The 11,439-nt window shown below is 42.3% G+C and overlaps 2 protein-coding genes across 2 annotated transcripts; both read right to left on the bottom strand.

Annotated features, from left to right (window-relative positions):
* Positions 1 to 300: 300 nt before the first annotated feature.
* eif1ad (eukaryotic translation initiation factor 1A domain containing) lies at positions 301 to 3,563 on the bottom strand. Its single transcript, XM_053879425.1, has 5 exons — positions 3,428 to 3,563; positions 3,131 to 3,243; positions 2,913 to 3,021; positions 2,256 to 2,364; positions 301 to 2,161 (listed from the first exon to the last, which is right to left on the bottom strand). The coding sequence occupies exons 2-5, from the start codon at positions 3,215 to 3,217 to the stop codon at positions 1,948 to 1,950; spliced, it is 519 nt and encodes a 172-aa protein (XP_053735400.1). The 5' UTR covers positions 3,218 to 3,243; positions 3,428 to 3,563; the 3' UTR covers positions 301 to 1,947.
* Positions 3,564 to 3,981: 418 nt separating this feature from the next.
* On the bottom strand, positions 3,982 to 11,082 carry ctsf (cathepsin F). Its single transcript, XM_053879038.1, has 14 exons — positions 10,679 to 11,082; positions 9,696 to 9,806; positions 9,142 to 9,223; positions 8,404 to 8,459; positions 8,239 to 8,311; positions 7,757 to 7,870; positions 7,544 to 7,692; positions 7,380 to 7,476; positions 6,098 to 6,178; positions 5,910 to 6,029; positions 5,764 to 5,828; positions 5,606 to 5,696; positions 5,458 to 5,516; positions 3,982 to 4,390 (listed from the first exon to the last, which is right to left on the bottom strand). Exons 1-14 carry the CDS (start codon positions 10,925 to 10,927, stop codon positions 4,316 to 4,318), a joined length of 1,422 nt encoding a protein of 473 aa, XP_053735013.1. The 5' UTR covers positions 10,928 to 11,082; the 3' UTR covers positions 3,982 to 4,315.
* Between the last annotated feature and the right edge of the window lie 357 nt (positions 11,083 to 11,439).

Here is an 11,439-nt window from a genome sequence, read left to right as displayed (position 1 = left end):
CTTCCCACTGTGGTGCTTCGCTACCTGTTGCAGTTTATTTAGGTCTTTACCTGTTGCTGATTCAGATTGTTTGTCTTTAAAACGACCCCACTCCGAGCCACCTGAAACGCGAACGGTGCACCACAAATGTTCCGACGAGCAACATTCAACAACAGCTTCAAAAAGGACGTTTATAAGACATAAGTCACACGGAACGTACAACATAAACGAATAAAATTGCGTCACAATACTTGTACTGTTTCTCCAAACATGTCATACTCAAAACCAAACTATGCATCCGTGAAGGCAGTGAGAAATGTTCCGTTACTGCTACTGGACAACAAAGGAGCCACGCCTCTCTGTCAGACAATCCGCCCGGGGCTTTACTATGGAACCGGTTCGACTGATCCGTCCACCATTCGCTCCGGATTCATTCTGAACATCAGTTTGTCAGGATTTATTTGTTTGCGTTAGCGAATGCACCTGCATTGATACAGATTCATTCTATGTATTTACATAGTCTGCACAGCTGTAACAAGAACCAGTGGCGATTGTGACCCTGTGAACAGTTTGATGAAATGTTCCGAACTCCAGTAGTGCAGCTCAGGACAGTTTGATAAACACAAACAAACTGTCATGAATAATGACAGAAGTCTCCTCTTCTTCCATACACAATACAATTTATGACTTTGTTTGTTTTAACCCAATATTGCTGACCTAGATTGAGTTGTTGTATTCCATATTCATAATATTCAGAGGGCATCAAACTCACTTTACCGTTTTTTTATTTTTCTTTTCCATTACTTCTTCGATAACTAACCCCATGGTTCTTAACAATCACAGATTTGCAGCTGTCAATGCAATTCAGTGACACACCGTGTGGGCCATGAAGAAGAAGCTGTGTTGCAGAAATAAACAAGAAAACCTTCAAGACGTCGGTAAATCCACAGTTTGTCGCCATGGTCACATGAAAGCTAATTTATTGCTGTGATGTGATTGTACGTTGTGTTTCCAGGTCGTTGCATGCATATTAAAAGTACCATCTTAGCCAGACGATTCAGTGAATTGTTTGTCCAGGCCGTCATGTAACTGGGCTCAATCTGTTTGTTTACAATTGTGTTCCTCCAGCCATCCCATAAAGCAAAGTGGCATGAGGTAACGTCAAATTCTGTGTTAAGTCGAAATGTCCACTGTCTCACTGTTTTTAATCAGAGCCTGTCACATGACCAGACTTGCCTTTCTCCTCATAGAAAACAAACAACAAACAAAGCCACAGAACACCAGCAAAACAGTCTTGTTTATAAACAGAGCCCAAATCCAAACCTTCAATGCCGTAATAACTGTGCTATGCTTGGATTGCATTTGTTTTCAGAGCTGAACTAACTTGAATAATTGGTGTGATGTCATTGGCCTGGTAATCCCCTGACTTTCTGCTTTTGAGGCCAACGGGTGTCATCCTGCATGTTCCAAGCTTCAGATGTGCAGTTGGTGTTGTCAGTACAACAGTGAACTTTGGCTAGCGGTGGAAGAGAGGTGTCGCACACATCTGTGCCAAATCCCCTCCCTCAGAGCAAAGTTGACAAGAGTGCTGATTAGATTTAACTTCCTCACAAGCAGATGCACAGCAGAATGTGAATGACAACATAAAAGACACACAAATCAACTTGAGTCTACGTAATACTACTGAATCATCACTTTTGAATTCAAGAATCATTCACAAACTGAGAAGGTAACCAAACAGCATGTATGTAATTCAGAAGTGTGTTCAATATTCATGTTTACAACCTGGAATGACGACAGTGTCCATACAGAGGATACTTGATAAGACGCAACAGAAGGCAACGTTTAATCAACACGGTATAACTAAGGACCGTCATGAATTCCAAAATCAAATACCATCCTGCTGACCACAGTCCAGGACAGACATGTAGGATGACAGATTCCGAGCCCTCAGAGTGGCTGCTGCTGTCATGAACCAGTTTGTGTTTCTGCTTCATCCTCACTGTCCTCCTCCTCCTCCTCCTCCTCACTCTCACTGTACTGGCAGTGAGATCGGTTGGTGTTGACGAAAAGATCAGAGTCATCGTCCTCGGAATTGCTTTCTTCATCTTCGTTTGCCTCTTCTTCCACCTCTTTGCTAGTTTGATCCTGACTGGACGGCTTGTCCATGAAGCCCTCGGGCCTGATGGGACACGGTTACACAGCTCAATCACGCTCAGCAAATAAACATTGTGTGTGTGTGTGTGTGTGTGTTGTGTATTTGACTGGTCACTCACCAGAGCTGCTGCTTCTGCAGGTACTGGATGTGATCTTTGTAGAGGATGAAGCTGATTTCAGCCTTCACTTTCTCACCTTCTTCAATCGGATCCACAATCACAAAGTCGCCTGAAGACAAGATGCAATGTAACATTGATAACATAACATGATAAATTATTCTTTAAAACACTTTTTGTTACACATGTGAGTTTTACATTTTAGATGTGACTAAGTGAAGCAGGTTTTATCAGATAATATTTTAATGAAATGAGGAATAACAAAAATGTGTTTCTATATTTATATTAATCCATATTACCCACAGACAGTCAACGTTTATTATATTAAGACACAAAGCAACGACTTGTCTAAGAATGCAGCGGTGTATAATCATCTCTATATCGCCCTCTAGCGTGAAGATGAAACACAACAATTCAACGTTTCCATGACCAGACTCCAACTACACGTGATAATTTAGATTATGAAAATCACGTAAGGAAAATAACCACCCAGTCACCAATGTACCAGATGTTATTACGTGGTAGTTATGATCACAAACACAACACAGAATTGTGTGTTACAGAAAGCAAGGTACGTAAATGTGACCAGACTCTTCGTCTTAACGTAGTGAAAATGAATCAACATTGCAGTTAACACCGACTAAAGGGGAACGGTGGTACCTCGCTTGATCCAGATGTTCTTGCGGAACTTGGTGGGCATGCTCACTAAGAAAGTCTCTCCCTGAGCTGTGACGGTTTCATGCAGGTTGTTGCCTCGACTACCCGTCACCTGCGGGTCCAAAGCAGGGTCACCAAGTCACACAGCCGTGTTTCACAGGACTAACACGAGCAGACGACACAGGAAAAACTACGATGAAAGATACGACGACTAAACCAACCTTGACAATCTGCTGGTTTTCTGTCGGAGTGACAAAATCTCCCAAAACTTCTTTGACTACATGTTTACGTTTTGTGGCTTGCGACATTATGAACGACGATTTCCAGGCTCCAGCTGCAGGGGACACAACAGTACACATTATATACTATATGACACTAAAATTCCATTGCATTCCACAAACAACGGCTGATGTGGATGCTCTAATAACGCAGACCTCGACATCATATCTCCACGTAAACATCTCCCGTGAGACGCCTCGTCGCTTCGTCTCATACCAGCAACGTCATCTCAACATTACCTTGAAAAAGATCTCGGCGACAACGCAACAGCAGCTTCGCAGAGTGATTCAAACGACGAGAAAAACCCCACGCACATGTAGGTCCTGATAAAATTCAACATCAACATATGCTGTATAACTTCCGGTTCAGAGTTCATTCAGTCCCTCGATACAAAACACGGACGCCATCTAGCGTCCGTTAACCGAATCACAAACGAACCGTCGAAGCAAAGCCGCTTTAAACAACTACGAATGAGGTCATTAATTACAACGTTCTGCTCAGCTATCCAGCTTCTGATATAGATTTTTGGGCGACAGACATATGTCATCATCATTTATTTTGTCGCAGATGGGCAGCTCCATGCGCCGCTGCTCTCCGCCAACAGCTATGTGAAACCTTAAGCTGATGCTTCACTGCTCAACGCCTGGTCAGTGAAACATGTTTTCCACTGTAGAGTTTATGTATTTCAAAGTAACATCCCCATCATTGTTTTTGTGCCGCAGCTACCAATATGGCAATGCAATTATCGCACTTGGAAAAAGTGATTTAAAAAAGTCAATGAAACAACAAAAACAATGGTAACAATTCAGCTTTATTCAAAATTCTCACAGCTTTCCACAATATTCTGGTATTCAAAATGTGACCTGCTAAAACCAGAATACAGAGCGCTAATTTGCACAGCAGTCTCACTGTTTAAAATGCCATTATCGGCCTGCAGATAAAAACACAAATCTAAAACAGCTCAACAATGTCAGCAGTTTGGCAGAACTAGTGTTGTTAGTGCTTGGATGGAGAGGGAGGAGGATCAGGAAAGTAACACTGGACTGAAACAAAGTGACGCAAAGTAACATCTAGAAGTTTGTCGCTCGCTGAGTGATGCAGAAGTGAGCGAAGCAGGTGGAAGTGTTTCAGTTGACAACAGCAGATGAGCACATCTTGTTGACGCCGCACGCGTTGGCCCCTCTGTACAGGTAGTAGTAGCCCTGCGAGAGATTCAAGCTCAGTCAGCAGAAACAAAGACAATACTGTTACTGATGTGGCTGAGCATCCAAGGAAAAAGTCACTTTCCTCCTCAGCTCACATCTCAAGATACTTTCTATTGTAACCAACGTAACACCAACTTAAGGACTGATTTCTCAACTTGTTAGTTCCTCATTTGGTATTAGTATTTTGGACACAGTTTAAAAGTTAATACAATGCCTGATATGGCGTTGAGCTCATTGAGGCCAGTCACATGTTGCTGCCGCTGCTGTAGAATACTGCCTACAGTGCAGTTCACTTATTTTTTATTGCACTGACCCCAATATAAGATGACGCCCCCTACATACAGGGGTTGGACAAAATAATGGAAAGGATGTTTCCATTATTTTGTCCAACCCCTGTATATTCTATAAGCATAAACCACAGGGTAAACAACCGACAAATATATTTCCTTTATACAATTATTAAATGCACCTGCATACCATAATCGCTGTTATAAATCCATGGCTCATGGCTAGCCTATTGTCATACCATTACAATGAAAACAAACTCACTGGTATTTTAAATATCAATTACCTGTGGAGGCTTTCCCAAAATAAAAGATCAGGCAATGTCTATTAAGTAGGGCAGAGACGTAATGTGTTAATTTTGATGAATAAATTACACAAAACATGTAAAATAAGTTTAATTACATATAAACTTTGTTTCAAAGGGAATATATTTCAGAGCACCAATTCCAGGTCACTGTATTATACAACTTGATGTGAACTCATCAGAGCGCAGATTCAACTTAAATTAGATTGTTCTGGCATGAAACTTTAAACTGCGTTCAATTGTGACTCATGAATTAGAAAACCTCAAATAATAATCATAGCCCCACCGCTAATATTGAGCCACGCTTCTTGGTGAAAAAGGCAGGGCGATAAAACACAATGAAATGAGGGGGAGTTTGTTTTTTGCTCTTTCGTGAGGTGAGCTGGATGTTGCATTCACTGCCTGCTTCAGTGAAGGATTTTCATAGTTCATAACTTCTTCCAAACCTCACAAGTCTTAGCTTGGACGTGCTCACCTGCTCTCCGTAATCCTCCCCCCAGCTGTTCTTGATGGCCCAGAACGGAATTCCAATACCTGCAAGCAGAGGCAACTCAATATTGCTGGGCTCTTCAGTGATAATTCCGTTTCCAATCCTGTGTGGTGGATGCTGGTGCGAGACTTACGCTCCCCGTATCCCACCAGCAGCACGGCGTGGTCGATCATCCAGGGGTTACAGAAGATCTTGAAGGGGTGAGAGATTCCCTTTCTGTAGAACTGCAGGAGGAACAGCTGGTGACTGAGGGAATTCAGTATGCGCTGCTTAGAGTGAGCAGATTCTGACCTGCATGGCGAAAGCGTTGAGAGCAACAGACACCGGCCCGTTCTCAGCCAGCCAGGCAGCGATCTCTGTGGGAGGTAATGATTACACACCTTAGGAAAGCTACAATACAAGCTCTTCACGTTCCCAAATCTCCCGCTGCCACTCACCACGCTCGTCCTGGGAAATCTCCACCGAGCTGTTGATGTAGGCCGCCACTTTCCTGCTGAGGAAGTCGCACTGCTGCTTCTTCCCGGTGTAGGAGTAGTCCGTCTCTGACTCCAGTCCGCCTGAGACACACGGGAGAGCTGACCGAGCTGCTTCCTCTTCAGTCACGCCAACAGGAGGCCACACTCACCCAACTTCTCGATGGCCTCATAAGCGTTGGACGGCAGCCCACCTTTGCATGCGTGGTCCAGCCCGTCGCAGTCCACCAGCTCTGTGAGTGACAAGCGCAACATCAGCCATGTTTCCATCAGCGGTCATTTCGGGCCATTTCAATCAGGGATAGAAGACACAGCTGTCAAAGCAATTTCAAATTTCATGAATGTAAGACAATATTTAACACTTATAACGGCATTGCACCTTTTCACAGTAGGAAAGTCTTAAATAATGCTAAAAAATTGAAATTGTATTCAATTCTACTCATTAAATACATAATCAAATGAAAACATCTGAAAAAGAAGATGCGTTATTCAAGGAAGTGAAGATTCATAACAGCAAAATAAAGCCCAAATAATGGTAGAATTAAAATATGGAATCTTTTTGATCCAAATGGAAATCATTTCATCATGTGGAAATGAACATTTTCCATGTATTTACAGTAAAAAAGGGAACATGACCAGTAAATAAGCCTACAAAATAAATATTTATAAATGCAAGATTTTTTTAATGAAATCAATAATAAAATGCAGAGTGACAAAACATATTAATCTAAATTTAGCCTCTCACACTCACTTTTTAAAAGAGTTTTAGCTACAGACAATAAAAAACGCAAGCCTCCTAATAAACAATAAATAGATAATTAAATGAAAATATTTGAAAAAAAAGTGCATTATTTTCGGTTCAAAGTAGCATTGTAAAATATATGCAATGAATCTTGACAGTTCAGATTCAGGTTTTATATCCAACAAAAAAAAGTATTTTAAGAAAACAAAAATCGCAAATCTTTAAATAAACCATAAAAAATGTAGCATTTATATATATATATATAAATTGTCTTTTGGTCTTCTATTAAAAGTATCATGACAATTTTCTTATTTTTATGCAAAAGTTCACTCTCACAAGCAAAATGAATCAACTATCAAGGGAAAAAATGAAAATGAGTCCAAATACACACTCATCTCACATAAATACATCTATTAACTCAAGTAAAACACCAACCTTGCTAAATAAAAATCCTCCCGTTCATCAATTTGAAAATAAAAACCTTATCTCCTTCTGATTCAAGCCAGGTTTAACAGAGAGGACTCATCAATTTAAGGCAAAGGAAATGAAATATGATCATGCATAAGCTCTTCTAAGCTCTTGAAGACACCTTGGTATCAAACAAGATGTTGTTGTGTCTTCAGTGTTGCCTAGTGTTACTGTCTATTCTGCCTCAAATCTGAGTCACATCCTGTTCCAGGCGAGACAGTTACCTTGCTCAGAGAGAGACAGCAACTTTCCATTTTTCAGGAACCACTGGCCCTCGATGTTGCCGGTGACAGAGAAGGCCCAGCAGGAGCCGCACATTCCCTGCAGGACATACACTATCACCCGTCACCTGCTGCTCAGAATAATGAATCCGTCATTAACTTCTTACCTGGTTCTTAACCTGACTCACAGCCCCGTGATCCCTCCAATCCCAGCTGTCGGGGGCGGGGCTTCTGGCCGCGGTGGCTGGTTTCAGTGGCCTCTGAAGAGTCCACTGACTCAGCATGGGATTCAGATAGGTGGTGCGGAATTCCTCCTCTGTAGAAGGGCGGACGAAGGAGATCAACCCATGTGACTTCACAGAAGGACGACAGCCACTCACCGCTCAGGTCGCTGAACTTCGTGACGCCGTACTCGGCTGAGCCCTGATCAAGAGCCTGCAGCTTCTCAGCCGTTTTCAGATTCTCGTGGAAGGTTTTCAGTCGTCGGTCAGCCTCTGCCGACAGAAGACAGTTTCGATACGTTAAAATGTTTTTATTGGATCTGCTTTTCTGGTGTGGAATGCTCCTCCTACTACCAGGAACAAATTTCATGAAGAAGACAAAAAACTCTCAAAGTGGTTTCTGGCGTCACATGACTCAGCAAATCATGTGTAAAGGAGCATCGGTTTTTGAAGAATTAAAAATATCATGAATGAAGCTCCTACACATTATCTGATGATAAAACGCAAACTCATCAGTTGCACCTCCAGGCTCACAAATGTGCCAGTGTTTCCTGAGAATATTTTGCCAGGTTTAAAGCTGAAGGAGGAATTTGATATTGCCATATCAGTGTTTGCTCTGGGTCCTGTATGGACACACTCACCCTCCTGGCTGCTGTAGACTTTGTTGTATTTCACCATGAACTCTTTAAACTGGCCCAGCAGCTGCACAGACTCCTGGTAAACAAAAAAACACGGGCAGACAGACAAAAGAGGAAGACAACATGTTTGTGTCCACTATTGATCCAAGTGGGAGAGATCAGTGGCACCTCCACGGGCTGGCTGCTGGTCAGACTCTCCATCTTGTTGGTCTCTTGGGGCTCATCTGGAGAGAGAAGGAGCACCTCAACCTTCCAGATATTTTCGCTAAACATTCGGGGGACAGACAAAAACTGGAGACATGAGGCCACCAGGACTTAACCTTTGACTATGCAGGGACAATCAATACACTTTCAGTAAACAAAACTCTTATGTAACATGATTGATTGAGGGCGCAAGCGTCTGAACAACAGCAGGTACTGGGGTCAAGAGCAAAAATATACCGTAAATATTAGCCCCACCCACTAAATTTAAGTAGGAAAATAGACGGCCTCTAAGCCGCGGGTGCAGTGGAGCAATGTGTACCGTAGAAAGGCTTAAGAATGCATGAGGATCACATGTATACTGGCTCATGAAACAAAGTATGAATTTCATGATGAGGCAGGACATGAAGCAGTGACTGGGCGGATGATGGAGAGAGTTTAAAGTGCAGAATCAGCTGTGGCAAACTCTGGTGGTGAAAAGCGTGAGAAAATGTATGGATTGAAAAAAAAACCAACTGTTCAGTGACGCACCCCTGAGGCACACCATCTCTGGTAATTATTCAGGGATTCTCGAACAAATTTAACTGTGTTGCTGATCAGCTTTATTGATATGAATACAGCATTTATAATAAAACAAAAAAAAAGAAAAATACCATGATATTATATGGGTCTGTCAGGCCCTGAACCATGTTTGCCCAGACTTACCTTTTGGCTGGCATTTCTGTTTGATCATCGTGGTGCTGCCTTGCCAGGGAATGTCCCAGACTTCAAACACACAAACCTCCGTCTGATAACACAGGGAGACAAATGACCATGAATCTTGGAAACAATTCATGCATCATTCGCAAGTTTTCTGCACTACACTTCATGAGCGGTCACAAATAAGTCCATCTATTTAGGACCAAATACTTTGGCATTGTCGTGACACAGGTTAGGTCATCTAAAGAAAACTAACTTGAGACTTCTCTCACTTTTGTTCAGTTAGCTATTAAAGAATTCCTTCATTTGGGCAGTGAAAACTTTATTCAACAGCATAAACAATGCAGCAGCAGATGCATCATTGCGATGACAGGATGAATACGGGTGGAGGGTCACGCTAGGTTTAACTCAAGTCACAAGATCTGCAGTCAAGTGACGCTCCCGCACGGCACTTTTTCTTAAGACATTGAAGCAACGTTGTCAGACACTTGTACAAGTCTAAAATCGGATTCTAGAACAGAACTCTTGTCCTCAGCACACACAAGTGTGAACGAACATACCTTGAGTTTCTCTGACTCGGGATAGAAGTCACATGTCCTCAGCATGGTGGATTTCTTGCACTGAGTGTTGCTCAGCTCAACAGTCATCGTGTAGCGGATCCCCTTTACCAGCTGCAAAACAGAAGTTGCATCCACCCAAGTGTATTTTCCTTTAGAGGTCGTGTTGTTGTTCTTTCATATGGACTTAAACAGGACAGAAGTTTATCATGTCGTTCTAGACTCCTCCTTGAGGTACCTGACACTACTGTTTAATTCATCCATTCATTTTATTTCACTACTTTGCCGTTCTTTATAACCATTTGTCGCTGGAACATTAAATGACCATTGATAAGTGAAGGGGGCGCATTTTGTGTGATGCCACACACAACACTTGATACAATATTTAAACGTTGCTTTGATTATTCTAAAAGTAAAGAGAGATTTCATTCATATATGTAGTTTTTTTTTCTAAACAACAGCACATTTTTTGGACTGAGTTAACTAATTATACATAAAAATGAAATACAATAAAATGTATTTACTGCGATATGTTAATAGTACAGTACTGATAATTTATACAAGTCACACTAACTGCTTTATCGCAATTAAAAATTGGAAGCAAAGAGACATGACGTTAATAAACAGTTCGTTAAAAAAAGTTGAGCTTGAAAACATTTGTACTTTTATCTATCTCTATTTTCCAAATAGAGGAAGGAAATTATTATTATTATTTTTTAACTTGTAGCTGTAGCATCACTAAATATACTACGGGAAAACCCTGGCAAAGCCAAATGACTGAAGTGACGGTGAAGTGTTGTGTGGTCAGACGTGTGAGCGAACTCGCTAGTTCTCGTGCCAGACGCAGATTCCAATGCCTCCATTGTTGTCGACAGATATTTAAGGCACAGGCCAGTTCGACGTCTCTTCGTTGTGTTTTCAAGCCACTGCTAAACACGTGATGCTCTGAGAACGGTGGGGTCTGGCGCGTTGAAACAAGAACAGACCTGTTTGGTGGCGGAGACCAGCCGGCTGACTTTGCGGAGGTGCATAGCGTTGGAGCCCAGGTTGTAGCGTTCTTCGGCGAACTTGAGAACTCTCTTCAAACCGGGGTCGCTCTCTCTCAGATGGATGGGAGATCCGGGGGGACCGAACAGAGGCCGGTCCAGGTCCTCGCCCAGACCCAGCACCGCGCTCAGAGCCGCGGCCCAGGCCGCCAGCACCAGCAGGGAGATGCGTAATGATCCCGCCGCCATGTTAGAGCCGCTCGTTTCCCGGGGAGGAGAACGTGGTTCAGGACCGGTTCGGTTTAAAAGAGCTGCTCAGCGAGAACAATCGATACCTGGGTCACTGCGGCTCCGATTGTTGCCAAACAAAAACAGTTTGTAGGAGGAGTTTAACCGGGCTATGAGGCGTTCATGAACAGTCGGAAATTATTGGCACAAAACAAATAATCTGAATGTCATTCTCCATGAAAAAACAAACAAACAAAAAAACCCAACAATCACAGATGCATTGCCTAGATTTTAAATCTTGAAAATAAAATGTATGAAATGTCAACTGTTGATTTGACAACGACAAATATATTGATGTGTTCAATGTCGCCTGATGTGTTCAACGCCTATGCGGTTATGAAACGCGACCCACTGCACAATAAATGACACTAAAATGAAATTGTGGATTTTAAAATAAGGGACTAACGGTTTTATCGCCTCCAGTTATGTCGATCGCTAATGTTATCATTACCATGTCATACTCCGTCACGTTT

Source organism: Synchiropus splendidus, chromosome 11, assembly GCF_027744825.2.
Source record: "Synchiropus splendidus isolate RoL2022-P1 chromosome 11, RoL_Sspl_1.0, whole genome shotgun sequence".
In the NCBI taxonomy this organism is placed as follows: Eukaryota; Metazoa; Chordata; class Actinopteri; order Syngnathiformes; family Callionymidae; genus Synchiropus; species Synchiropus splendidus.
Note: the sequence above shows the minus strand (reverse complement) of the source record. Positions and strands in the feature narration are given on the sequence as shown.